The sequence below is a fragment of the Anarrhichthys ocellatus genome, unplaced genomic scaffold (assembly GCF_004355925.1).
Source record: "Anarrhichthys ocellatus isolate YVR2014 unplaced genomic scaffold, GSC_Weel_1.0 scaffold62, whole genome shotgun sequence".
NCBI classification, from domain to species: domain Eukaryota; kingdom Metazoa; phylum Chordata; class Actinopteri; order Perciformes; family Anarhichadidae; genus Anarrhichthys; species Anarrhichthys ocellatus.
The window spans coordinates 2,127,686-2,155,164 of record NW_022280092.1 but is presented as its reverse complement, the minus strand read 5'-3'; the positions used below and the strand labels follow the sequence as shown (position 1 = coordinate 2,155,164).

Here is a 27,479-nt window from a genome sequence, read left to right as displayed (position 1 = left end):
CCCCAAACCACTACCACCATCAACACACACTCAAACACACATCACACACAGGAGACGTATATCAAGCAGGTCCCTCGCGACAGTGACATGGAATTACTAACAAATGTGATTGATGGTGATGAACAGCCTCATAAAAGGGGTGGCTGCTCCATTCCTCCTCTTAATTAACTATAAATTACATGTCCGGCATTTTTTCCGTCACCTCTAGAAGCATATACCGCACGTGGACTTACTCGGATGCATCTGCTTGTTACACCTTTGTTGTTATAACTTAAACCCTGAGAAAACATGTGAACCATTCAACCACACATATCTGCACATTAGGCCTACCTGATCCTCGGGCAAAGCCTACAGTAGCAGCTTCTACTCACTACACAATGGCAGGTAAAGGATATGGCCATTCGGTGATCTTTTTGGCGTATTTTCTGACGAAGTTATCCTCACTGAAAATGAACAGCGAGCGGTTGACAGTGAAACAGTTCTGGCGCACGGGAATGGGGTTATAGAGGGCCATGGTCCGGGCTCTCTGCGCCATAGACTGCTTGTACATTCTCTGGGTACCGGGCCCTCCGGGTGGACCGTGTCCATGCCCGTGGCCATGCCCGTGTCCGTGACCGTGTCCGTGGGGTCCTCCTTGTCTGCTCCCACCTCGGCCGCCCGGGCCCCCTCCACCGGGCCCACCGCCATACCTGGCCGGTACCTCATCTCCGAACCGCGCCATTCTCTGGACACCGAAAGCCAATCTTCACGAAGCAGCGGAGAAGGAGACCAATGCTCAGCTGTGTAGCCACACAACATTACATCCCATCTGGATCAGAACGTCTCATATGCCAAACGGGTTGTCTTGTGCGCTTAAGCTGAACACCTGCACCCGGCGAGCAGTTATATGCTGGTTTTAGCAGACTAGGACGCCCATGTACTGTCTCCTTCTCTGTACGTCTCTGCCAACAGCCAACTGTGGGTGTGAGGAAATAAAATGTGTGGTCGGCTGGCTGGCTGGTTGCACTGTAGGGTAGTGGGGTGTCTCCGTCTTAGTCGGCTCTTATGTCAGCATAAAGCAGAACATGAAATCAACATGAAATCATGGGGAGACTGCAGCGCGTTAACATGAATGTTTCATATTCTCCATGGTTCATGCCTGTATCAGAGCGCACCGCAGCCTCCTGCACCTCTCAGGACCAATAATTGTTCTTTACTCTTATGACAGCATATAATGACTATCTAAACGCCTCAAATAATCACACAGGCCTCAATAAATCAGACTGTCGAAAATAAATCTGCCAATTTGTATCAGCCTTTAGCAATGCCCGTCAGTGACGTTCAACTTGACTTAAAAGGCATTGAAAAGGGAAACGCTTTTATCATTTATTTATTTTTTAAACATACGCAATGTTTGGCACAGTGTGTGGCAATAATGTGGCTCCCGCCACCTTACATCTGTTTTACCAGTGCGCTCCGACAAGCCTCGAGACCAGGAAAATTGTGACATTTGTTATTAATGCGTCTTTTTTTTCAGAGTGCACAATCTCGAGTAGGGAAAATAAGGAGAAATACCGTTTTCTTCTGAAATGTCGTTGTCATTGTTGTCGAGCGCCGGTGATTAAATAATTATCTCAAACGAATTCAATAACATCCTCCTTCGTTGCAACCATCATCTTCTCTCCGTCACCTGCGCGGCCATCCAGAAGCTGATAAAGGGACACACGGACGGCGTCGTCAAAGACAAGGGTATGACGGCCGCTTCTCCGCCGTCTTACACCCTCTCATGTTCTTGGTTTAGCTGTTCGAGATGCAGCAGTGCCGAGAAAGCCCCTTACCATCCCCGCCCCGAAAAGTCTACCTCCGTCCGCACTGCTAAGCCCAAATGTCCTGGCAGAGCGTCCTTTCTCTCTCTCTCATTGGAGAAGGGTAGAGCGCTCCTCACGGCCTCTTCGCTCTTCGTCCAGCGGCCCCAAGGGGAGGAGGAGCGGGACAGACGGACGGACGGATGGATAGATCCGTGAATGGATGAAGACACAACCGAAAGGGAGGGGACCGGCTGTTTCTTTGGGATTCAGGCCGGAGTCTTCCTACAAATTAAATAACTCGCGCCGCGCGCAAAATCGCTGTCTTTCAGTTTGTGTGAACCATCATGAGCGCCTGATCGGTTCTGCAGCCGCAGCGCATGACGCACGCAGCTTGTCCAACTTCCAGGCGTGTGGCACGGACGGAGGCATCGACATAGCCTGTTTATTTGAAGGTGCTTCGGGCAATAGCCCTGCCCAGTTGGACTGGACCTCTCAAGACGCCCAACTCCAAATCAATTTCAAATAATGCGTAGAAGAGACTATTGGCGTAGAGGATGAGGTACATCGGCAACTGTGTGACTGTGCTTCTCATTTCCTTCGACATTTGTTTCATAAAGACCTAATAACTATATACTTATTATAGCCAGATGCGCGCGTGTTTGGCGGTGATGCGGGGTGTCGGCATCATGCAGCTTGAGCAAAGATACAGCTGCAACCCAAACTGACAATGACTGCGCGCACACGGGCGCGTGAGTAAGTAGAGTACATGCACGTCAAAGTGCACGCGCGAGTCTGCCTGTGTTTGTTAGGGAAGGTGGAGGGGGGAGGCTATTCTTAGCAACACACATTTGGAAATTAATGGACGAAGAGAGCTCTTTCCCCCCTCCCTTCCCGAAACGGAGTCGAGGATCTTCTTCCCTGGCTACCTCTCCTCTCCTCTCCTCTCCTCTCCTCGAGGCTTTTCCACAAGCTCCACCAAAACACTGGTGCCTGTTCAAGGTGCGATATGCGTTGCACTAAAGCCCAGTCACAACAAAGATGTTCAATGATAACACAGAGTAAAAACAAAGTCAACGTGAATAGACTGCCGAGAGATAACAAGCACCGCAGTATTTGTTTCTTCTTGTGATAACATTTCTATACAATGTGTGCTCAAATCTGTCATTCTAAACATCTTTCAAAATAAAATCTCCAAGGATGCCGTTTCAGTCTGAATACGGATTGTATTTCCATCTAAAGGATTTTTTTATTGGATTTTCTGGTCATGAAGAGTGATGGCATAGTGGCTATTTAATGAATGTCACGAATCACTCATAAATACACCGTGAGCTACTGGCGCCACGTTACGTTAAGCCCGAGAGAAGAGCAGAAAAAACATGCTTTTAATCCATTGTGTGACCTAATTGATTGACTCCAGAAATAGCTGCCTCTGCGAATGAGAAATGATCATATACAGATTTAAGGGTGACCGGGAGAATTAATACTCCTCCCCCAAGATGTTGAATCAGGAGAGAAACATTGCAAGTGCGTGCGCCAATCGATAACAGCGCGACCTTAAACTTCCATCCGAGTTGTCAGAAAGGGATCGTTTTGCTTTGTGTCCACTTATTAAGCAAGGCTTCCAGCCGTGAGAACCAGACTGACCCCACCACAGGGGCGCAGAGAGAGAGAGAGAGAGAGAGAGAGAGAGAGAGAGAGAGAGAGATGTAGACAGACATTGTAATAGCATAAATACACAGATCTGATACCAGAGAAACTAGCTTCTGACAGCATGGAAAAGTACTACCATGGACAGTGTCACAAAATCAGCACTTGTGCTCTCATGTGGTGGAGTGTCAGGACCACAGAGAGCGCCTCCACAAGCCATATCAGCATCTTCAACATACAAGAAGTCAAACTGTGGATATAGCATAACACCATAAGCCCAAATAACAACCACACCATCACCACAGCTCAATGTAAAGGATAGTGGGTTGGGGAGGGGTGTGTGGAGAGTGTGAGGGGGGGTGACTCTGATGCGGCGACTTGTCACTTGCACACAGTTGCTGGATTAGAGATGCCCAACCTGGACTCTCGTGGTGTCTTTGCCTCTTGAAAGCGTCTGGCACATGCTTGTCGTCAGTAATTGCAGTGACGGCCCTACCATCCACACACACATGACGGATGCGAGATCCTAAAGCCCTTTATTGCATCACTATGAAAGTTAAACAAACCCCAAAACCCATTCACACATCTGGAACATAATTAAGAGAAGTTTGCAGAGAAATGTAGCTACAAGGTGTTGTCTTGTAGGATTTCTTACATTTTCATCTTTTGCTAGTTTATGACTGCTTCCAATTTTAATGATGTTGCAAATCTGACAAAAACCCTCACAAACAATTCACAATACAGTGAGAAAAAAATGTATTTCACAACAAAAAATGTCCTCCAATTTTACAGTCTGCTATATCTTGTGAATGTGTGTGTTTACACTCAGGTGTGATGATCTGTGAAGCGATCTATTGCCCTTCAGAGCCGGAGCCTTTGAGGAGCAGCAGCCTTCTGTCCAACCCTGTTATTCCACACAGCCAGCATGAGAAGCACTGAAGAGCAACAGCTCCCAGGCCGCCCCTGCATCAAACATTGTTACCTCACAAGAGCACATACTATACACTGTCTCTATAGGAAAGATAGGGATACGTGATAATCTCTGTGTATTTATAGCATATGACTGAGGAAAATAATGCAACATGATCGTCTTTCTTCTACAGCGGTGCCTTTGTGAGTGAGTACATTGGAGCCTACTTTTAAAAAAAGCACTGAAACCACACACTTTCTTAAAGAAAGGGGTACACAAATTAAAGAAAATATGACAATGCCCATGCTTTGCAATAGAGTTTACATTATGTAGACGGTTATCACATTTAGCATGCATGTGATTAACTTCAGGTATTGTTTTACATTCTGCTTGAAAGCTGAAATCTGTGAGGAATTGCGGCAACAATGGCATCTTCTACAATAACGGTAATGAGAAAGTCATTAAACTTCGGATGAATGTTCTCTGTTGTGCTTCCTTCTCTGTCAGATGTTCAAATGGTGGGTAGCTGGGAGATGGAGCTCTGAGGCGAGGGCCTAAAAAGGAGTGTCGTGACTCAATGATTCATAAGGCTGAATAATTCAATGGTTGGATGCATGTAGAGCACTCCGCCCCTGCTGAACCTGGTCCTCCACAGACCTCTGCAAGAGTTGTCTTCATCATACACAACATATTGAGGTTAGCATCGGTCAATGGTATATTACAGTGGGTCAAAAATGCTATTTTGCCATAACACATCTTTACATAATCACAGGGAAAAGTAAGGTATGGGTGACGATTCAAGTGTTCAAACTAAATTGGGTCACATGCTGTATTTAGTTTAACTTAACTGAAGCTTAATCTAACTGGTAAAGAGGCCGTGTAACAGATGGGTTCTGGCACGACACCAGAAAAACTGATACAAGCCTAATAGGATAAGGGGATCATATAGTGAATAAATAAAGCACATGCACATAGAGCAGAGCTTGCAGCCCAGGCAGTTCATGACCATGGATGGAGACAGACAAGGAGGACGCAGAGTATGTGTACACACTGGTCAGACTCACAACTAGACAACATCGGAGATGAGGATTTCTCTTCCCTCCCCCTCTCACTACTTTCCTAAGGTCCACCTCACTTCACCTAAAAGAGTTCTCTCCTGACTTAGCTTTTCACTCCTATAACACTGTTGGACTGTTGGACAGTTAAAAGAAGTTGAGGCAATTTACCAGATTTCACGCAGTTCTCCTCTGGAGCCACAAAAGGCAACTTCTTTTTCACATATGCAGTAGTACCATAAACCTATAAACAGGCTGTGATGGGTGAAATTTAGTGGGTTCCCCTTTATGTTCCTTTAATCTCACACCGTTTCCCTTACCAATAAATTGTCATTCTTTATGTTAAATATTGTCTACAGCAGTGTTGCGGTATCTGCACCTTCATACCAAAGTGCTGCAAAAACAACCACTCTGCCCTGCTTCATTCACTTTTCATGATTTTATGACGCATGCAGATCTTTAGATTATCCGGTGACATTCTGACCTCTTGGCGCTTATCATTGCGCAGTAACTGCAGACGGTTTCCACACACGCACCTTCCAAACTCACCATTGCAATGTAGTTTTTCCGGTGATTTTCAGTTTAATTGCGCCAGTCAACAGCATGTACATAACGATGCCTCCGGGGGAAGCTGAACGACGCTAATGCAGCGAGTCGCAGGCGCTTTAAATGAGTGCACCAACTGGGAATGAGAATGTGAACCCAAAACACTCATCATGGCTGGATGAATGTGATGCTGGGGGCAGCAACATGGCATCCAACAATGACATGGCCATCACATCATTTGTATGTGTGTGTGCGTGTGTAGGAGGAGGAGGAGAAGGGGGGGGGGGGTTGAGTTAGTTTTATTGTGGATGCTCACTGACCGAGACCAACAGCAGGTTCACAGAGGGAGCACTAATAATCCTTGTGTATATGGAGTGGATGCACATGTGACATGTAGGCTCATGCTCACATGTATGAAAACAACATTTATCCATGTGTGTGTCTGAATATGGTGACCAAAATGCAAACACGGCTAAATAAGAAGTTTTCCTTCTGCTGAAATGAGCAGAATTCATTTTTAACCATCTAGAATGAATCACCTACTCATAAGTAGGGTAACGCAGCTGGGCCCGCACAACCAACATCTTCTTCCTCCATCTGTTTCTCCGTCTCCTCCGGGCTCCTTGACAGTTAGTCTCACATCTGAGCTGATACAGAATGTAAACATCAGCTTTAACATCCACAGATCTCCTGTGAGGGTAAAAGGAGATGTCCCACTTTCCTTGTATGCTGATATTTCACTAACAAACTGTTTGAAACAATGCAAGAGAGCAGACGAGAGAGGTAACCTGTCCTTAGTGGTAAATAGGCCAGTGGTTTTTTTCAGAGGGAATCTCTTGTGAGGATGAAGTCACCACTTCATCTACTCTCAGAGCTCTCTTCTTTTCATACTCTATTTTTCAACCATTCTAATATTTCAAATAGGTTCCTCGTCCTTGAATTTGTGGGCCAAGGGACATAAAGAAGATTGTTTCTATTTCCCCCTTTTTGTAAGATTATTTTTTTTGCTATTGGATAATACAGATAGTCAGGAAAGGGGGAGGGGACAACATGCAGTAAATGGACATGGGTTGGATTCAAACCCTGGCCCCTGAGGTAAGGACTCAGCCTTCCCCCTACCAGGTGAGCTGCTGGGGAACCCCTATTTTTTAATCATTTAATAATTTCTCCATTTCATTGTGTTATTAAATTCCACTACGGTTAATTTGTGTATTTCTTTCACTAAAGCATGTTACATAGTGAACATTTAAGTTACTATTAATTTAATCAATTATACAAGTGCTTGTAATCAAATATCCACCATGTGACCGTTTTGTCAAGCTGCATCTACACACGTGGCAGAACACCACTTCCTCTCTGCATGTTTGACTTTGAAGGTTTTCTCCAGATGTTGGCACAATGGTGGAGGACACAACTGACCCGAGTCTGTTTACAATAATGAGTCTTCACTGCCCTCCAGTGGTCACAGGACAGAACGGCATCATCTGCAGTCCGAGATCAAGAAAAAGGGTTGCATTTAGATAATCTACAAAACACATATGATGCAAGCAGTTGGTCACTTAACACTTATTGGTGAACATTACAATTTGTCATCTCTGTCCATTGTTGTCTGCTTCTCTAGCCTTTATAGGCCCTTTATCATATAATATTACCAATATGCGACAATGGAAAAATAAATGTGACTATATGAATTATCCAATTCCTTATCAAAGTTAACAAGTGTGTATAAAAAGGTACACACAAAACGAAACCAATTCATGTTACAAATGTATTCGATAACAAAATATAGGAGAACAATAGATATCTTCAATATAAAAAGGTTACATCAGAGAAATGTGTAAGACAGTATGCCACAGGAGACCAACATTTAGGTGACAATATTTTTAGGTATTTATTAAAAACATTTTCTAGCTTCAATTTATTCTGGGAAACACTTTGCAAAGTTATTTTCTACTCACACCTTGGGCAGAGAAACGGCTCCTGATTGAAAAGCTTCACTGCTGGAAGACTCCACCCCCCATAATGCATTGCGTTTTCAACATGGCGTCTCACGTAGTCGCTTGACTTCTGTCAACAAGACCAAAACACAGCTCGAGGTGAATTGGATAGTGTGTAGCGCGTTTGACTCACATCAGTAAAGACAGTAGGATGAAACTGTTGCTCACAGCGGTCAAACGAATCCACAAACCAGCTGTTGACGCCAGTCCGCGGCGCCGCCTGAGCTCCTGTGCCTCCAGCAGCGGCCTGTCACCTCTCCGGGATGAAGCTCTCGTCGTCGGCTCGAGCCGGGAGCTCGTGCGGAGACTCGGCTCACAGGTGGAGGTGAGGACGGGCTTCATCACCGAGGAGGAGGAAGGGTCTTTTCTGCGAGAGCTGGAGCCGGGCCTGAAGAAGAAACGCTATGAATTCGACCACTGGGACGACGTAAGTTATATGTTCGCACGGTCTGTAGTTTGAAACCGGTCTGCACACCTTTCACGCGCGTTACCATATAAAACGTGGGTTGCACCGCACACCTGTTACAGATTGTAGGATTAATTAAGCCCAATTAGTAAAGCTACCGGCTGAAACGTTACCGCTCATACCCGTAGACGAAAGAAAATCATTTTATTTGACCGTTTCCGGGTGTAGTTTTTGGTTAGTTTTCCTGCAAATCCCTAAACAAAACTCCCATTTCAAGAGTACTGGCATAGTAATAACACGTGATTACTAACGACATGTGTCACATCATCAGATGTTGAGCAAAAATGCAACACATATGCTAAAAAATTTAAATTGAAACATCTACGTATTTTTAAATTCTTATGCAAATGTTTTCACTGGCTCCAGGTGACATACAGCAACAACCACAGGCTGTGGAATGAAATCATTCCAACCCTTTTGCGATTCACTTACTTACAGCACGAGTGTTTTCTAAACGTCAGTGACACTGACTTCATCGGTGCTGTGTTCACCCCCCCCCCCCCCCTCCTCTAGGCTATCCACGGGTACCGGGAGACTGAGCGTGCGAGGTGGGGCGCAGCGTGTGAGGAGGTGATGAATCGTGTCCGATCTGTAGCGTTTCCTGAGGGTGGTCCACTCCTTGGGCCGGTGCACGTTCTAGATCTGGACAAGACCGGCTACATCAAGCCTCACATTGACAGTGTCAAGGTAGGTTTTAAAGAAAAATGTTAGTTTCTAACATGGACAATATCCTGAGCACTACTACCAGTGGGGAAACGTTTTGTGTGGGCTGTACTGTTGTCGTAGCTGTGCTCTTACTGTCGTTCCCTCTTAAGTTCTGTGGTAGCACCATCGCCGGGTTAAGTCTCCTGTCAGACAGCATCATGCGCTTGGTGAAGGAGGACGCCACCGATGAATGGGTGGACCTGCTGCTGCCCCGACTTTCCCTCTACATTCTCAGGTTCAGTAAATATGCTGCACATGGAGTGTACTGTAGTTGCATTATTCACCGCAGGATACCGAAACACCATCTTTGAAACTGTGCAGTAATGTGTTTAATCCTGTTCTCTTCACACCCGTGCAGGGACCAGGCCAGATATAACTTCACTCACCAAATCCTGAGAGACGAGGAGTCTGTGTTCAACGGACAGAAAGTGCCTCGGCTGCGTCGTATCTCCGTCATCTGTCGGAACCTTCCGGGCTAACACCCACTTCCACACACAGCTTGGATATGAACACAACGCCACCTGGATTTAGAGGATTATGTCACGGATCTCCATTAAGATATTTAGCAGATATCCCAAATATTTTTGGTTAATGTAATATTTATATACTGTCACGTGCTTCTCCTTTCTCTCCGGCGATAAACCTATACCGACGGTCTGTTAGTTTGTTGTTTTAAACCGAGGAACATGGATCTTTTGTTTCTTCTTCTTCTTTTATTTTAATTCACCGTCTAACCCTATACTTTGGTTTCGATATAGTATAGCGCTCGGATAGCTATTCGGGGCAACAAGAATAATTTGTATCTTCCTACTCTGTGATCCACTGGTTTAAATCTTTTCACACTGTCGTCAGGTCTCTCCTCCTACTTACCTATTGCCTGTGACCCAGTGTGTGTGTGTGTGTGTGTGTGTGTGTGTGTGTGTGTGTGTGTGTGATGAAATCAGTACATGTGCCGTAGTGTGAGCAGTTCTTCAGCTTACCTCAGGGGCTGAGTGGTACCCCGTATAATAGACCCCTCTCTCTTGGTTCCTTGTCCCGATCAAGATGAAAAAAATGGAGCCGTAGAAAATAATTAAGCTTTAATAACTTGTTTATTCAAATCGATTCAAACTATATCTATTTGGATACAAATATAGAGAAAAAATGGTTCACAAACAGTTTGCAACACCCGAATAGAATGAAGCCTACACCAGTGAGCAAAGTGTCGTGCCAAAAGTCCGGAGAAAAGTTACTTTAAAATTGAACACAAGTTAAGATTTGCACCTTCCCTTTCTTCTGCCCACGCGCAAGCCCAAAATGCCAGCCCCAATTCTTCCAAACTGAAGGTTTATATCAGCCTCAGCCTGCCCCGGGTGAGTGTAGCCTTCACGTGTTGGTCTTGTGAGACAGCATGGAGCACTACACCCCGCCCGGACAGGCTACGTGGCCTGATTACGGCCTTTAGTTGACCTTCTCTTTTTGAAGACTAAATTTAGTGGTTCCTAATTTCACTCTAGACTTATGACACTCTTGCTCATGGTTAGGTTCAATACAATGAAAACATGATATCACAGTAACAGTAACACATATAACAGTAAACTTCCAAATACATGTGCTCTTTAGGCAGGGTTGTCTTGTATGATACCTTTATGAGGTAGGAGCCCTATCCCAAGCAATACGTGACCTATCAAGCGATTCAAACAATATGAGGTCGATGATAATTCATATGGTTCATACAATTCATAGGTTAAAAGGTTACAATGTTCCTCAGGTGCCTGCAGTGGCGGCTGGTCAATAGAGGACGCTAGGGCACCGCCACAACAAATAAAATAAATAATAATAATAAACTATACAAATTGTCACAATTTGTGTTTTTGAAATATGGAATCACCCAGTAATATGTGTAAGATATGATATCTGCGGTAAATATATGCTTTTCCTGCACGTCCTCTCCGCGTGTGCACGTCTCAGCTGGCTGGGGCGCTGGAGAAACTGACCCAACGAGGCGGGTCTATGAAGCAGTTTAGCCAATGATGCTTTAATGCTGATTAAAGATATAAATGAGTGACATACAATTTAGCCAATCAGCGTCCTCAAATAGATTCAGCTTGGTTCTGCCCTAAATTGCGCGTTCTCGTCCGGATTAGTCTCTACAGGCGAGTGCCAGTGCGAGTGCGAGCACTACTCCTCCAAGACCCGTTTGAGAGGAGAACTTTGGCGGATAAACTGCAGTGAAAGAGCTGATCCCAGATCAGCCTGACCTCACAATCAGACAGCAGACTAGCGGGAAAGGGAAGCGTGCGAAGCTTCTCTAGTAACTGTACACCAGACAGGTTTGGCTACCTGGATGACGTCATGCTAATAACTTATTTAGCTTTTTAAAACAACGGGGACAGATCCAGCACGGACAGTTACGGGAGTGAGAGACACGAAGCACCTGTCTGAGAAATGGATATATAGTTATAAATAAATAATTATATATATATATATGTGTGTGTGTGTGTGTGTGTGTGTTTTATATTATACTGAATATTATTATATGATATATATATTATTATATTAAACTGAATTCCCTGTGAGGGTGACAAAAATAACATGTCCTGACGTGTTTATCAAAGTGTTATTTACTGCCTTTTTCATGTTGGAATAAAGTAGTAATGCGTGTTTGATACCTTCATTTTTTTGCTTTAAATCATACTGGGATGTTTGCTGAAATTGATTGGATGTGGCACAGCCCTACCTAGAAAATTTTCCACCAGCCACCACTGGGTGCCTGATGCAACCTGTAGCACACCACAGAAGAAGCACTTTAGGTTGCTTAACCTTTAGATTACTCTTAGATTACTCTTTTTGATTATGAAATATCCACAGATCATCTTTGCCAATCGTCTTTGTGTGTGCGTTTTGAAATTACTGGTTGTATTTGAAATTTGATCAGTCATGGTGACTATGTGTGTGTGTGTGTGCGTGTGTGTGTGTGTGTGTGTATCAGACTGCACTCAGTGGAGGACACGTGGAGCAGGCCCACGCGTTAGAGAGCCTCAGGTCCCTGTAGCCTTTTTGTTACTTTATATAGTGTTCTTCTAAAACACCAACTGACCAGGGCAGTCCGTCCAGATGAATTCGCAAAAAGTCGCTCCTTCTTACCTATATCTATTGTGAAGTGTCCTGGACTTTTATTGCAGTTGAGACACTCTCCCTACTGTGCTAAAATGAACCAGCATACTTACAGTAATGTATGTTACACAGTGTCTTTTTTCACTGGAGCATCTTTACAGTTTTGCGGTGGCTGATTTAAGTCGACAACATGGTTTCTACACAACAAATGTGCCATCTTAACCGTAATTTCAAAAACCACTCACTGTTTTTTAATGTGTTACCATCCCTTTGGTTTGATTCTCTACTTCTGCATAACACAGAGTGTGAATGATTTCCAAATAATATGAATGTGAACTTGGATTCCTTCCTATTCTTTACTCACTCCAAACATACACCTCAAGCTGCTGGACAAAGTTCACCTCACGTGGTATTAATTCAAAATTCAAACTGACACTGCTATTAATCGGTCAATGATGAGGCATGCTCAATTTTGTTTTGGAAGCAACTATTATTTAAACATATTTTATCCCTCCTTAAAGTACTTAAGCCTAATCATTATAAGTCAACTAAAATGTTCACTTTTTCTTTGTGCATATATACAGTACAGTATATATATATGTCTAAAATACATTATAACCAGCAGATGGCAGCAGCTCATCTGCATGTTGTCGGTAGGAGGAGTCTCAAATTATACAAATATCTCAAATAGCATACTCAAGATTGATGAACTATTTGCCGGCTGTTGTTCATCAGGATTGCTGAACTTGTTCAACAGGAGGAAATACAGGTAACATAGAAGTCCTTACCAACCTGTTTAGAGGGCTGAAGTAGGTGTGAACCTCTGCGAAGAGGGTGTTGCCAACTGGTTGTGTCTGTCAATATGAAGTTGTTCAACAGGACAGCCAACAAGTATAGGCAACCCCTCTCCGCTGACTTTCACACGTACTCCAGTCCTCTAACAAGTTGGTAGGACTTCTATGTTACCTGTATTTCCTCTGCGGTGAGTCCTGCTTTGAATTGCATTTTTCTTTTTTAATCTTCACTCGGAAGAGCCAGCACATCTATAGAAGATGGGGTCAAAGATCCAAGCGGGGCCAATGCGTGTCCTGGTGACTGGTGGATCTGGGATGGTGGGCAAATCCATTGAGCATGTGGTGCTGCAGGAAGGTGGGAAACTGGACGGAGAAGAATGGATCTTCCTCTCCTCCAAGGATGCTGATCTTGTGTAAGTTTGGCTTCACTTGTACTCTTCTACCCAACTATGCCTGGAACAAATTAGTCTATAATTGATGCGTTTCGACACTACCCAACTATGCCTGGAACAAATTAGTCTATAATTGATATAATTAATTCGACACTTATACTAGAATACATGAAGTCAAATAAGAACCCATATAGGTTGCAACATCCCTTTTCAAACCTGCATGTGTCTCCAGTCTATGTACAATTGTGAATAAATGTGATGTTAAAACACGAACAGAGATGTCGGGCAGACCAGGGCTGTGTTCGAGAAGTATCGTCCCACTCATGTCATCCATCTGGCTGCAAAAGTCGGAGGAATCTATCTACACATGAGGCAGAACCTGCAATTTCTGGTGAGAGATAATGAATGATTCACCATAGCTGACGAATTGTAAACTGTTATAAATATATTTTTAATGTAAACATGGGGTCTGTTGAAAATATATCTACATTGAATTTAAATTGTTACGTCAGTGACAGTTTGACACTTTCACAGAGGGACAACATCAGGATCAATGACAATGTTCTCCAAACCGCTCATGAGATGGGTGTGACCAAGGTTGTGTCTTGCTTGTCCAGTTGTATCTTCCCTGACAAAACCACATACCCCATCGACGAGACCATGGTAAGCTCCTCTCTTTTGTTGACTTTTGTTTGTTTTAGCAACACACATCCTGTTACTTTCTTCAATATAGGGGGATTTGTGGGTGTATTAGGTGGACTTGCAATATATATATATTAGTGCTGGGCAACGATTAAAATATTTAATCACATGGATTTTTTGCAATTAATCGCGATTAATCGCATTGCTATGGCAAAGTTCAATAATGAATTCAAAAGTAGTGTATTGCTCACTTTTATTTTAAAAGTACTGCTATATGAACAAAAGTGCAATAACATTTGGTTCACGAGATGCAGGTAGCATGTTTTATACTTAATGTGAATATACAGTTGTGTGAAAAAGTGTTTGCCCCCTTCCTGATTTCTTCCGCTAACTTTCAAAGTCCTTCGCTCGCTCCGGATCTGTGCCGTTTAAATGCGTTTACCGTGAATTTCAGCATATAGGTGCACTAAAATGTAAGTGTCTGCTGAGTTGACCACAGAGATCTGAGTGTCTGCTGACTTTACCGCAGCGATGTACTGCAGTCTCCAGGGAGAGCAACAGCTGGTGCAGCTTCTCTCTTTATTTCTGCCCCCCTCGACTAGAAGCGGAAGTCACCTTTTCTCTACGGCAAATCTGAAGGGACATCATATCTCCAATACAAAACGATAAACATGAGACAGTCTGTTACAATAATAATAAATTAAAAATACTTACCTGTTTTTTTTTGTTGTTGTTTTTTAATTATTATTATTATTTTTTTCCCATCTCAAAAGACTCAAGGACATACACACACGTTCACACACACACACACACACACACACACACACACACACACACACACACATACATACACAACTGACTATAGGATGTTTGCTGGCTGTTATCCCACTGTTCTTGTCATCCTGCTGTTGTTATGTATATGTATTGTCTCTTGTCTTTCAATTAAAAAAAAATATATAATTATAATAAATTAAAAAAATGCGTTAACGTGCCCTAAAATAATTGTCGGCGTTAATTAATGAATGCGTTAACGTGATAATAACGCGTTAACTTGCCCAGCACTAATATATATATATATATATATATATGCTACAGAGCCATGAAATAAAGTACACTTGCATTGATTTAACTTCATGTTTTCTGTAATGCCCCACTCTCCCAGTTACACAACGGACCACCTCATGACTCCAATTTTGGATACTCGCATGCAAAAAGAATGATTGATGTTCAGAACAGGTAAGCAGTGCAAACATGGGTGCAGTGTAGACACATCAGACATGCTTTAATCGTCAACAAAGGGCTGTGGAGGGAGCAGCCAATGAGGCAAGTAGTTTCTAGTTTGTCTTAGCTCTTATTTATCTTGAGGCTGTTTGTATGGCATTGAGCTAGGTGCTGTCAGACAAGTTCAATTTAGGAATGTCACAAAGCACAATGTTCTCTGTGAGGGGTGAAGTTTCTAGCTAAAGTTACCATGACACTTGACACGCTCTTTACTGTTGGAGGTGTGCAGCTGAAAGAGGGAAGTTAGAGCTCAACACATGTGAGCCACCAATGGGGAACAAAACAAACGTGTGTGAGCAGAAAAGTGTTCATCATTTCTCTGCATGTGTGTCTGTCTGTGTGTTGACAGGGCGTACTTTCAGCAGTATGGTCATTGTTACACGGCGGTCATCCCAACCAACGTTGTCGGCCCCTATGACAACTTCAGCATAGAAAATGCTCACGTGGTGTCGGCACTCATTAGCAAGACATACAAGGCAAAAAGTGATTACACTAATCCATTTTCATACACAAATACGGACTGAGAATAGTGAACAAAACATACAAACAGACAAAAAGAGGTAAAAGAGTATTTTCTCATGTCTCTCTCACAGAGGAGGGAACTCCAATGACTGTATGTGGCTCTGGAGCTGCTCGAAGGCAGTTCACCTACTCTCTGGTACGAGTATTAGTATATATTGCTCTTAGATTTTACTGTATAGGTATGTGCTTCGATGACAATTTCATTTTTCCTGTATCTATATTGGCCAAATGTATCTCTGACTGTATTAAGATAAATAAGTATGATAACATGCTTACATGTCGACTAAGAAAGCGTCCATTGTCTGTGTTTACTGTCAGGATTTGGGTCGTCTAATCGTTTGGGTCCTGAGAGAATATAAAGAAATTGAACCCATTATCCTCTCTGGTAAGTAGTACTGTACTCACCCTTAGTTAGCATTATAATTCCCTTCTGGGTAGCTTTTTGATTGTGTGGTAAGAAAATGTGGGTAAGTTATAGCTTCAAAACACAGAGGTGTGAGACACAGTCACCATGTGTACAGTTTAATCATTCACTTTTCACTGTGGATTTGTCCTCAGTGGGTGAGGAGGAAGAAATGTCAATCAAAGACGCCATGGACATTATTGCAGAGGCTCTGGACTTCAAAGGCATAATACATGTATCCTTTCATCATTCCCCAATGAATGCATAGAGCAGTTTATCACATTGAGATGTATGTGCATATGGCTTTACTTCTGAGATGCTTTTGTGAAACTTGGATATGAAGTACATGCTGTAGGTCAACAGTGAAGAACCTCTTAACTGTATAAAGTTAAGAGGCACGCAGCGATGCGTGCCTTTGGCCGATTGGTTGCCCCGTCGCTCAGAGGTCCCTACGGCCGATCGACCCGGTGGCGGCTGTTTTCTGTCCTGGCCCCACAGTGGTGGAATGAACTCCCCACTGACGTCAGGACAGCGGAGTCGCTGCCCATCTTTCGGCGCAGGCTGAAAACTCACCTCTTCAAGAAGGCCTACCCTGAGCCTTCCACTTAGCACTTACTTAGCATCTATTGTATTCATACTAGCTTATTGCACTTATTGTATTCATATTAGTTTGTGGCACTTATTGCATTCGTTTGTTTCTGCACTGTACGTTGGCTCTGGTTTATGCTCTTAGATGCTTGTTTGAAGAAAGGAGATGTACTTATGACTTCTGGTGACTAGTTGTTCTCTCGAAAACCGATGCTGAATACACTTATTGTAAGTGGCTTTGGATAAAAGCGTCTGCTAAATGACTGTAATGTAATGTAATAAAAGCTCCATAAGGAGTTGCTGGCTTAAAAACGAAACATGTAATTGGACATTACCAATATAATGTGCAAAATTCAGCAATTTAAACAATCTTTGTTCTTGCAACCAACTGAAACGTCTCCCGCGTGCCACGTGCGTAAGAGAACTACGGTTGTCGTCGCGATTCTTATTTTCAGGTGATTATACACAAAAGAAAACATACTTATTAATAATATATTCAATTTCTGCTAATATATCCCCCTAAATGCTACGCACTGTTCCTTGAAGCGCAAAACCCACAGAGATCAAACCCAGTCTCTCCTTGACCCCTCACACCAGTTTGACACCACCCTGTCAGACGGCCAGATAAAGAAGCCTGCCAGCATTGCCAAGCTGAGACGCTACCTCCCCGACTTCTCCTTTACACCCGCTAAAGAAGGTTTGATCTCACTTTGCTGGACTTCTTCATGATAAAGAAAGACAGTGCTGCTGTTGTTTTAGCACTTAATTTCAACTTGACAAATTGTAGTGCTGGGAATGTATCATTATTATGTTGGCATCGTAATATGAGACTAGATATTGTCTCAGATTTTGGATATTGTAATATCTTTTAAGTCTTTTTAGGTTTTAAAGGCTGCCTTACGGTAAAACAATGTACTTTTCTGAACTTAACAGACTGTTCTAGTTGTTCTATTGCCTTTAGCCACTTAGTCATTGACTGCAACAAAACAGGGAGTCAAGCTAGCTGGCTGCTAAGAAAAGCATTTTATTTCCCACAAACATGAACAATGCAAAGGGTACTTATCAGCTGTCAGTCCTGAAACGCATGTGTGTGTGTGTGTGTGTGTGTGTGTGTGTGTGTGTGTGTGTGTGTGTGTGTGTGTGTGTGTGGCAGTGTATAGCAATAACAGAAATTGAAACCCAAAAGAACAGTGTAATGCCGGTGGCAGAAATGATCTCATCTTCCAGAGAGCCAGGCTGCCAAACAAAGAAGGTATTTAGGGCAGAGCAACAGCTGCGCAGGTGTGGCTCATCCAGCTGATATCACTCCAAACAGCACCTGCAACAGATATCCAAAAACAGCAGGGGACACCTTGTGTATAGGAGGAGGAGGGTCGTCACAATATCCACATTACTGATGATTACTCATCAAAAATCTCACCGTGTAAATATTTCGTAAAAGTACACAAAGAACAAATCAACCCGACAATAACGTTGGTAGTACTGCGTACATAATCACATGCATGGAGGCAGCAGAACAGATTAGACTTCTGCCTTTTTCAACATTCAAATGAGAGCTTTGAATGAATATTTGCATGGACCCTCAGCTTGAAGGTGACTTGTTGTTTTCGTTTTTTTCTCCTTCTAGCTATAAAGAAGACCTGCAGCTGGTTCGAGGACAACTACGACAATGCCCGGCTTTGAAGTGACTGACCATTAACACCACTCTTTGGTTCTGGTGTCGAGCAAGTTGTTTTCACTGTACAATATTGGTTCATTCAGTGCCACAATAAACATTGCTGAACATATTCTCTCGTGTAGGCCTGGAGCCTCTTCATTTTTTAATCGAAGGAATTTCACACTCTAAACAATTTCACCGTAAAAAATAATGGTGAAGCTACCGTAATACCACTTTGGTGATAGGTACCTACCACTGAAAAACAACAGCATACCACTCCAGGGATAGGTACCTACCACTGAAAAACAACAGCATACCACTCCAGGGATAGGTACCTACCACTGAACAACAGCATACCACTTTAGGGATAGGTACCTACCACTGAACAACAGCAGCATACCACTCCAGGGATAGGTACCTACCACTGAAAAACAACAGCATACCACTCCAGGGATAGGTACCTACCACTGAAAAACAGCAGTATACCACTGACTCCAGGGATAGGTACCTACCACTGAACAACAGCAGCATACCACTCCAGGGATAGGTACCTACCACTGAAAAACAGCAGTATACCACTGACTCCAGGGATAGGTACCTACCACTGAAAAACAGCAGTATACCACTGACTCCAGGGATAGGTACCTACCACTGAACAACAGCAGTATACCACTGACTCCAGGGATAGGTACCTACCACTGAAAAACAGCAGTATACCACTGACTCCAGGGATAGGTACCCAGTGACGTACCTATCCCTGACTTTTAGGCAATAAGCAGTTTGAATAATAAAAATATTCTATCGTCATTACAGATACATTGACATACGATAGACAGTACAATGGAGATGGATTGTGATTCACTGAACTTGTATAGAGAAGCGTATTTCCACCACTTCACATAAAATACTGTATTATGCTGCTAAATTAAAGTTGTCTGCTGTTATTGATAATTTACGGCATTAACTGTTAATTTACATTTGAGGGATGAACATTTAACTGTATGTTACAGCTATGAAATACTGTAAGATACTGTTGAAAATCCACCGTAAATTTACAGCAATTCATTACAGTGCACATTAACGCATTATTAGAGGTGTTCTTCAGCTACACCTTCCTTAATGATTTAATGAAACCGTCAGATATTTCATCATTTGGAATGATTAAGCAAGAGTCCATGATCATAATAGAATATACAGATACATACATATATGCTAACAGCTTTAAGTCCTAGAACAAAAATGACAACCCGGGCCGACCGGTCCTTCTCTGTTGCTGCCCCGAGGCATTGATTGATAATAATCCTCCCAAACAGGCTCATAGGAACGCCTCACTGTGCAAAGAAGAAAACAAAGCACAATGAAATGGCTGCCAACTGAACTCCACTCCTCCAACCGGACTCATGCACAACAGTGGATGTATTGCAGGCTGAAAACACATTCAGTACACCTCAAGAAACGAAATAAACTAGTTTATAATTATATTTGAAGCCCTTGAGGATGCAATCTTCCAACTGAAGTTGTAAAAATGATCCGTTTACTAAACCTTACTTCACAGGTTACTGTTTGAGATTTGAAATGCTATTTTAGTTTTCTATACGAAGCATATTTATCAAAAGCTTTTTCTCTATTAAATTTCCATACACTAACGTTTGTATGAAAATAATAAAGGACGTAGCCTGTTTGAGTATGTTGCGACGAGGGTAAATGAGGGAAGGGGTACAAAGAGTAAACTCTCACACAGCCACAGATTTTACATTTTATTGGAAAAAATTAGACAGAAAAACAAAACAAGTTAAAGACTTTTTTTCAATCATTAAATTCCAAGTTAAACTGTTCACACATGGAGAAAAATCGAGTTGTTTTTCTATTATTTAACGTGAGATTTCAGGGAATGAAAAACTAATTCAGGATGCTTAATACTTAATACAAAACAAAATACTTTTTGAAAAATGCCACCAGTAATGACAGTTTCAACTTCCGATCCTGTGGCATGTCACAGCACAGCATGTTTTAAAACGGACACAGACCCCCTCAGGGGGCCTTGGTTTTGTGACTGAAGACGTTCACTTCCTCTCCACCCCGTCGCTTATTCGGTGAGGTAGAAGTGCATTTTGTCGTTCACATTCTTGCGCTCCGGATTGAGGCGCTTCAGGATCTGTGCCAGCACGTTGACGGTCTGCTCACTGCTCAAACCCGTGCGCTTGGTCTGGAACTTCTTCAGCAGGTCTTTGGTGGTCATCGGTTTACGGATCAGGTATCGCCGGACTGCTTCCTCCGTTAGCTGCACATCACTGCGGAGTAGACGGACAGAAAAGAACACCGTTTTTAACCTGTTCACAAAGACCAAGTTCAACATTTAAACAAAAATATATATTTTGCAGTTTCACCGTAAATCTCAGAATCGTTAAATAACTTAATATTTCTGAAAGGCATAAACGAAGACTGGGAACAATCAAGTACCTGGAGCTAGGAGTGGATTTGCCTGATGGGGGTTGAGGCGTACTCTTCCCAGAGGGAGCAGGGCTCTGACTGCTGGGCTCCATTTTGAGCCTTTTGGCAGCTGGTGAGTCAGCGCTCGGACCCGGCGTCTGTCTCTTACCTGCAGGACAGACAGAATTAGTTGGAACAGAATAACGAATCAGCGACATCAATGGCCACTTTTGAAAGTTTCACACAAATATGTCGAAATGGCGTATGAGGAGGCACCTTGCTCTAGCTTGCTGGCAGCAGCGCGGAGTGTGCTGGAGGTGGAGGCAGAGTCTATGGATGGTGTCCCGGGGCGACTGCCAGTCCTGGAGCTGCCTGCTGAGCCACGTCCACCACGTTTAGGAGGCGTGCGCTTCTTCTGAGACGGGGAAAGAAAGAGGGATGCTCGATGAGACGCTACAAACATGGAAACACAGAACCATCCGTACGGTGACCCCCCCCCCCCCCAAGAGCTCTGCTTGCGTACAGAATTTGCTTTACAGTAATTGAAAATATTCAGGATGTTACAAGAGATTAGTAACTGATCATCCTGTTGCTTACGACCAAGTTGAATGTGAAAGAGAAAATGCACGAACATCCACTTATGCAGCCACGCACACACTAATCACCATGAACAGAGCGGAGGCCGTCTCTCCATCGATGTCACTGTCGTCCGAGCTTTCTGACTCGCCGCTGCTGTCTGTGACACACAAAACCACACAACTCAGCATAAATGCACTGGTCTTCATGCATCAAGCAGACGGGAGTGTCATTTAACTCTGCTTATGTTTATTAAGAGCTCATTAAAGTATGTATGTCGTCAAACCCTTTTCTGTCTCCGCGGGGTCTGCACCTTTTTTCTTCTTCTTTTCTGTTTGGACCGGCGTTTTCTTTCCCTCCTCTTCTTCTTCCTCCTCTTTCGCTTCCTCTTCGTTCGGTTTCTCCTCCTCACTCTCTTCCTCACTTTCAGACGCCTCATCGATCCCTATAAAGGACAAACATTTTGGAAGGAAAACAATCTAAATACCAATCATTCATTCCGTAAAGCCAGTAAATCCTAAACACAACAACTTAAACGCTTTGTGTGCATTGAGTGAGGACTTACACTCATGGATACGAGTATATAACACATGCATAGAATCATTGTCTTCTTTTCATTACGTGATTAATTAAGTGATTAGACCTGACCTTTGGGGTGATCCTCTCCTTTGCTGCTGGGCTTTCCCTTTTCCTGCTCTTCGTCTGAACTGCTCCGGGAAAACAGAATGACATGCTAGTGAAGGAAGAAACACAGCCAACGACCAACATTTTGTATCGTGCTCACAAAGAGGGAGTCTTCGTGTGAAAGGACACGACGGATCTGACCTGCTTTCATCCGACATGTAATCCACCTCTAGACCCTCTTGGTCCCCGTCATCGCTGTCCTCCAAGGCCTCTTTGTCACTGCTCTTTCTCTTCTTCTTCTTTCCCTTTCCTTTCCCCGTGTCTTTCTTCGCCTTCGTCTTACTGTCTCCATCTGTCCGATGAAGAGGTGGATGGAAAGGGGGAAATCACACGATGACAGAGGGAATGAAAACGTGTACAGCTATGGCAGACTGAAGGAACATTGAATACTGCAATCCCGTTTAAGTGTCTTTAATCCCATCCTTTTTCTTCCTTCTCACCTTCCCCCATACTGCTGTCGCTGTCATCGCTGCTCATCTCCAAGTCGTCCTCCAGGTCGTGAATGCGCAGATCGCCCCCTCTCCCACCCCCCTTCTTTTTCTTCTTCCCGGACTTCTCATTGTCATCGTCATCATCGTCACCACCACCACCACGCTCCTGCTCCCGGAAACGTCTCTGAAGCATGATGCTGAAGTGATTCACCACCTTGTTTCTTCTGTAAAGCGAGGAGAACTTCTGATATTAAGTGTTTGACACACATACATATATTTTATTTTTAAACTAAATATAGCTATCCCATGTTCAACCCCTATTCGCACCTGCCCCACTCCTCCTCAGCCTCCTCAGCAGTGAGAGTTCGGTGCTTGGCCTGCGGTGTAAAGTTGTACCAGCCGTTGACTGGGAAGGCCTCAAACGCTCCATCAGGACACTGAGTAAAGATGTAGTACGATGCATTTTCTGTAACACCGCCCTTCTTTACACCTTTGAACCTGTAACAGGTAGAGATAAAAACAGTAGAGATCCCCATGAAGAACATTTGAAATTCTCTAAAAGTATAAAGAACAAACATAAGTATACGTGTGCTCCCTCCGAACCTAACCAGGTTCAAAGAGAGACATGTTGGTTAATTTCTTTCTCCCCACCTCTTGCCGGCCTTGCCATTGACCTTAAGAACCCAGGGCTGATCCTCCACTTTGAACTCTCGTTTCACAATACCATACTTCTTCCGGCGCGCTTCCTCACGCTGCTTTTTGCCAAACTCACTGCCAGCCGCGCCGTCCGCTGCCTCTTCCTCCCCGTATATCCGTCGGGCACTCATGTCTCTTTCCATACGAGCCTGAGAAGGAAGGAAGGAAGGAAGGAAGGGAGGAAGGAAGGGAGGAGTTAAGAAATGTAAGTCGCTATTGCTGCTTCTTTAAGACACTCGTCTTAGACTTCAGATTTTCTGTATTCTTTTTAGGGTAACCACGCTGCTTGTCATTTCTCTCTGTGCTACACCACTGGCAGGAAGCCCACCTGAGTCCAGGTTGAACAGTTGACTCTGTCTCCTGAATTGAAAGCCATGATGTTGTACTTCTTGCTGGTGTTTCTATGGGACAGATAAACCAAAATACAAACAAAAAAAAGATTAACTTTAGCTGCTTATTCCTATTGGGGGGTCACAGGTATAGTATAAACAATACACCATGTAGTCTAACTAACCAATTCTTATTTGTAATGGCACATTTCAGCATCCACATCAACACACAGGACTACCACAAAGGTCAGTACGTACACATACGATCATTTCATCTACATTCTTAATACAGACGTCTGCAAAACATGAACGAGGAGCTCTGCACACCATGTTTTAAGGCTTACACAACATGCCTGCACAGAAACTAACAGACACGTGACCAGGCTTGTCGGCTCACTTTTCCGCCTGAGGACATTTGCATGACAGGCCATGTTACTCACTTGGGAACTCGCACTGTGTATTCCGTGGCTGAGGAACTGCTGCTCCCCTGTAAGACAAACAGTTTGCCATTTATTTTGGGGGACTTTTGTCTCTTGCAACACACCGCCATCCTCCTTTAAAATTAGATAAATAGTAATAAAAGGCTGACTACATGATATGTGAAGGCTGTGCTCTTATTTCTACCTTACAGTTAACTTGTCATAAGATTACAGAGGTGTACAAGTACAAGATCAGAACTTATTAGCGGGTATAAAAGTCAGGTTTTGTAGTTGAGAGCGACGAGATAAAACTCACCAGCGAAGTCATGGTTGTCTCCGTGGTTGTTATGAACACATAAACAATGGCTTCAGGTTAGTTGGGCAGCGTTACACTATAAAAAGAAGAGTTACGTTAACCAGGTTAAATGTGAATAGAAAGCGCGCGCACACACACCTGTTTCCACGAGGGTTAACTAACGTTTAATAAACAATACAACAAGTATTTTAATAATACTATAGTCAATAACCGCAACATAAAACTTGATAACGTCTCACACTGACTAAAACGCTTTGTACCGTTAGCATCTGATGCTAACACAAACAGCAACAACACGCCTAAATAGCAGCTTTAGTTGCAGTCTGTGGCTCGTGAAAGCGATGCTAAGATTCTCCAGCTTCAAACTGATGAGGCGTTAGAGATGCAGGGACACAGGAATATAGAGCATTTAGACATTTAACATAATTTAAATGCAACTGATTTACCGGTGCGCGTACTCTCACTGTACTTATTCCGTTCCTATAAATAGTGGTGAGGAAACACAGACTATGAATAATGGTTCCTAGTAAGTTCGCCCGCTCCGTCCTCCTTTCTTTGTTGAGCTCGTGGGGGCTCGGGATGGCCATGTGTTCAAGCTACCTTTACTGTGCCACATCGACAATATATCATAGTTATTACCTTTATAGAGAAATTAACAAAACCATTTTATATATTGTATTTCGATTATGAATTCCTCAGTCGTGACTTTATTTTGAAAGTATACACCGAAAGTTTCGGTAAACTGTGTTTGAAATCCTACTTGAGTATGTTGTGTATGCGTTACATGTTTTAATTGTTGTTTTAAAAAGTGTTTATAATTTGTATGCATACTGACGTTTATGGAAGTTAGTTCTAAACATGAAAAAAACGTATTGTTATGAACAATATCTTTATTAACATGTATGCCTTGATTTAAATATAAACACCTCTAGCTGGTCCCCAGGCCCCACAATTGTCACTAAAACAACTCATTATCAACAGTTATTACCAGTACTGATGTTGTGTTTGTAACAATCACAGTAATATTGTATTTCAATCAATATCGATCATATCTGATTTAAACTCTTGACATTAATTTATTTGATTGTAGTACTGTAGTTCCCTAGTGTGACCACTGGGGGGCAATGGACACTCATGAGTCTAAATATACAGGTCAAATCCAACTAGCATCAAGGTAACGACAAATAGATGAATCAAAGAATTTAAACAACCGAAAGAGACAGTCGTGTTTCTTTTATTATTATTATTCTGTCAGATTTCCCTCTTAATATCTGGTAATATCCTGTGGGTGTGATACCATTTTACTTAGTCAATCAGTCCATTCTGAATATAACTAACATAATTCCATGATGATAGACACCAGTGATCTTTCCTAATAATGTTGTCAAGAAATTATTTCTTTCATCTCATTCCTTCTTTTTGGTATCAGCCTTGATTTCAATGCAGCATTTTCACTGGATTTTAAACTTCAGTTAACGAGACCATGTTTGCAAGATGTTCACACAGTACATAGCTGCTGCCTTAAAAAAAAGGACCAGTGTGTTTTCCTCTGTTTGTGTTTGCAGGGATTTGTTGGTTATTTACATACAGCCTAGCTGCACAACCATGTTACAGTTTTACAAGACAAATTGACATGACAAGGGAAGCACACACCTTCTCTTCTGAGGTGTTTCACTCTGGAAACTATATATATATGAATTTATAAATGTTCAGACATATTTACAACCACTCAGAAATGGTGACTTTGATAACAAAAGGAGCAGTATGGACTTTTTCATCTGATGTTAATGCCTCACTGTACATGGGCTTACATCGAAATACCCAAGAAGAATATCCAAGCCATGATTACATAGTCTTAAGCATGTTTACTTTATCCAACAACATTACTCTCTAACAGAATTACCACACATTTACCATCTTTAGGATTGACAAGAAGCTATTTCAGCCCAAATAAAACATTTGTCTTTATTTTGCCTCTGGGGAATGTTTTAGCATCATAAAAAAACCTCTTCATTGAAGAATGTTTTCGAACATTTGGCTTTCTATTTACCAACATAAATGCATCCATGTGCAATATGAATAACAGGTAAACCTCCTGTTAATGATCATGAAGCTAGGCCAACACAACACAACCACAGCAAGAAAAAATAATTCAGATTCAATACAGAAACATATACCACAAAGTACAACATGTTCTTAATACTTTTTATTGCATTCGGAACATAGTTTGGGGTGATTCTCTTACTACTAAGCATAAATGTTAATGTATTGCAGTATGCCTCTCAGACCTCTGCTCCCTCCTCGCGTCTTGAGCTGTGTCACACGTAAATAATTTTGCATTGGTTTTTGCATTGGTGCCAAACCTTGTAAAAACAGTTTTTGGATGCTGTGCAAATCAGCAAAATGTAGGTATACATGGCTTAAACAGTGGTACTTGTTTTGTGGAGTCCGACCTGTCATGATGCACTGCTGTGCCTTTTCACTGCTCCTGGGTGAGTTAATTCATGTTTCATATAGTTGATGATGTGTGACAATTACTGTTCACTTATAATAACCCTGCTAAGGCTGCACAATTGTTTTAATACCTGTATCTGGATTCAGATCTGCCTCCAGAGTAAACATGTGCTTTTTATTTTTTAACCAAATGCAGCAATATTATGAAAATAAAATTGAGTTTACTAAAGAATACTGTACATTGGCAGCAATTGTCAGCAATATCATCCGCACCAGCTCAACATTGAGATCATTTCTATAACAGTCTTGCATATAAATCTTCACACACATTTTAAGATTATATAAATGATGTTTAGACTTTTTTAGAATGCATAAAAACAATAACTCTTCTTTGTCTTTGTGATTTATAGGTTCCCTCTTCATCATTGGCCATTGTGTTTTTCCTCCTGGTAAGAATGATTTTCACTTGTAAACATCAGATACAGATTCTGGTTCTTGCTGAAATATTTTCATCATTATTGACATATGCACGATTTTCTGTTCCACACAGGTTCTTGTGATAGATACACGAACATAACTGACACATGGCGCAACTACTTATTTGAATCAACCTCCTTTCCTGGCTATCCAAATGATGATGGACGTCTTGTTTCGCA

General features: G+C 42.6%; 4 protein-coding genes and 1 long non-coding RNA gene across 21 annotated transcripts in view; 2 read left to right on the top strand and 3 right to left on the bottom strand.

The window, feature by feature from the left end:
* Nucleotides 1-2,520, bottom strand: part of cacna1aa (calcium channel, voltage-dependent, P/Q type, alpha 1A subunit, a) — a 71,998-nt gene extending 69,478 nt beyond the window's left edge. For 12 of the 15 annotated variants that reach the window (XM_031872270.1, XM_031872271.1, XM_031872268.1 and 9 more), the window contains exon 1: nucleotides 396-2,520. In XM_031872270.1, the coding sequence (XP_031728130.1) occupies nucleotides 396-721 (326 nt within the window). In that variant the 5' untranslated portion in view covers nucleotides 722-2,520. The remainder of the gene's footprint in view (nucleotides 1-395) is intronic. The other 3 variants (XM_031872258.1, XM_031872259.1, XM_031872272.1) reach the window with 3 other exon arrangements.
* A 4,000-nt stretch (nucleotides 2,521-6,520) lies between these two features.
* LOC116397073 (uncharacterized) lies at nucleotides 6,521-8,871 on the bottom strand. Its single transcript, XR_004213652.1, has 3 exons — nucleotides 8,111-8,871; nucleotides 7,904-8,012; nucleotides 6,521-7,429 (listed from the first exon to the last, which is right to left on the bottom strand). It is a non-coding gene; the product is annotated as an uncharacterized LOC116397073 (long non-coding RNA).
* Nucleotides 7,980-10,933, top strand: alkbh7 (alkB homolog 7). The gene is made up of 4 exons (XM_031872219.1): nucleotides 7,980-8,369; nucleotides 8,922-9,095; nucleotides 9,224-9,348; nucleotides 9,472-10,933. The coding sequence occupies exons 1-4, from the start codon at nucleotides 8,094-8,096 to the stop codon at nucleotides 9,590-9,592; spliced, it is 696 nt and encodes a 231-aa protein (XP_031728079.1). The 5' UTR covers nucleotides 7,980-8,093; the 3' UTR covers nucleotides 9,593-10,933.
* A 2,160-nt stretch (nucleotides 10,934-13,093) lies between these two features.
* LOC116397074 (GDP-L-fucose synthase-like) lies at nucleotides 13,094-18,618 on the top strand. 2 transcript variants are annotated; one of them, XM_031872221.1, is made up of 11 exons: nucleotides 13,111-13,157; nucleotides 13,242-13,416; nucleotides 13,672-13,786; nucleotides 13,930-14,058; nucleotides 15,200-15,273; nucleotides 15,668-15,801; nucleotides 15,912-15,976; nucleotides 16,159-16,225; nucleotides 16,399-16,478; nucleotides 17,429-17,528; nucleotides 18,459-18,618. In XM_031872221.1, the coding sequence occupies exons 2-11, from the start codon at nucleotides 13,262-13,264 to the stop codon at nucleotides 18,512-18,514; spliced, it is 975 nt and encodes a 324-aa protein (XP_031728081.1). In that variant the 5' UTR covers nucleotides 13,111-13,157; nucleotides 13,242-13,261; the 3' UTR covers nucleotides 18,515-18,618. The 2 variants fall into 2 exon arrangements, with proteins under 2 accessions (XP_031728080.1, XP_031728081.1); XM_031872220.1 differs by having other exon boundaries at nucleotides 13,094-13,416.
* A 1,620-nt stretch (nucleotides 18,619-20,238) lies between these two features.
* gtf2f1 (general transcription factor IIF, polypeptide 1) lies at nucleotides 20,239-24,874 on the bottom strand. Of its 2 annotated transcripts, none has more exons than XM_031872207.1 (14): nucleotides 24,816-24,874; nucleotides 24,370-24,445; nucleotides 24,075-24,121; nucleotides 23,634-23,706; nucleotides 23,261-23,454; nucleotides 22,937-23,107; nucleotides 22,619-22,833; nucleotides 22,320-22,470; nucleotides 22,143-22,201; nucleotides 21,781-21,939; nucleotides 21,584-21,654; nucleotides 21,195-21,333; nucleotides 20,949-21,087; nucleotides 20,239-20,779 (listed from the first exon to the last, which is right to left on the bottom strand). In XM_031872207.1, exons 2-14 carry the CDS (start codon nucleotides 24,379-24,381, stop codon nucleotides 20,575-20,577), a joined length of 1,635 nt encoding a protein of 544 aa, XP_031728067.1. In that variant the 5' UTR covers nucleotides 24,382-24,445; nucleotides 24,816-24,874; the 3' UTR covers nucleotides 20,239-20,574. The 2 variants fall into 2 exon arrangements, with proteins under 2 accessions (XP_031728067.1, XP_031728068.1); XM_031872208.1 differs by having other exon boundaries at nucleotides 21,808-21,939.
* Nucleotides 24,875-27,479: the final 2,605 nt, after the last annotated feature.

Coding starts and splice junctions, on each gene's coding strand:
- alkbh7 (XM_031872219.1), top strand. CDS start 8,094: ATGAAACTGTTGCTCACAGCGGTCAAACGAATCCACAAACCAGCTGTT. Junction 8,370..8,921: donor AATTCGACCACTGGGACGAC/GTAAGTTATATG, acceptor CCCCTCCTCTAG/GCTATCCACGGGTACCGGGA. Junction 9,096..9,223: donor CTCACATTGACAGTGTCAAG/GTAGGTTTTAAA, acceptor TTCCCTCTTAAG/TTCTGTGGTAGCACCATCGC.
- LOC116397074 (XM_031872220.1), top strand. CDS start 13,262: ATGGGGTCAAAGATCCAAGCGGGGCCAATGCGTGTCCTGGTGACTGGT. Junction 15,274..15,667: donor ATGATTGATGTTCAGAACAG/GTAAGCAGTGCA, acceptor GTGTGTTGACAG/GGCGTACTTTCAGCAGTATG. Junction 15,977..16,158: donor GGCAGTTCACCTACTCTCTG/GTACGAGTATTA, acceptor GTTTACTGTCAG/GATTTGGGTCGTCTAATCGT.
- gtf2f1 (XM_031872207.1), bottom strand. Junction 23,707..24,074: donor TACACAGTGCGAGTTCCCAA/GTGAGTAACATG, acceptor TCTGTCCCATAG/AAACACCAGCAAGAAGTACA. Junction 22,834..22,936: donor GCTGAGGAGGAGTGGGGCAG/GTGCGAATAGGG, acceptor CTCGCTTTACAG/AAGAAACAAGGTGGTGAATC.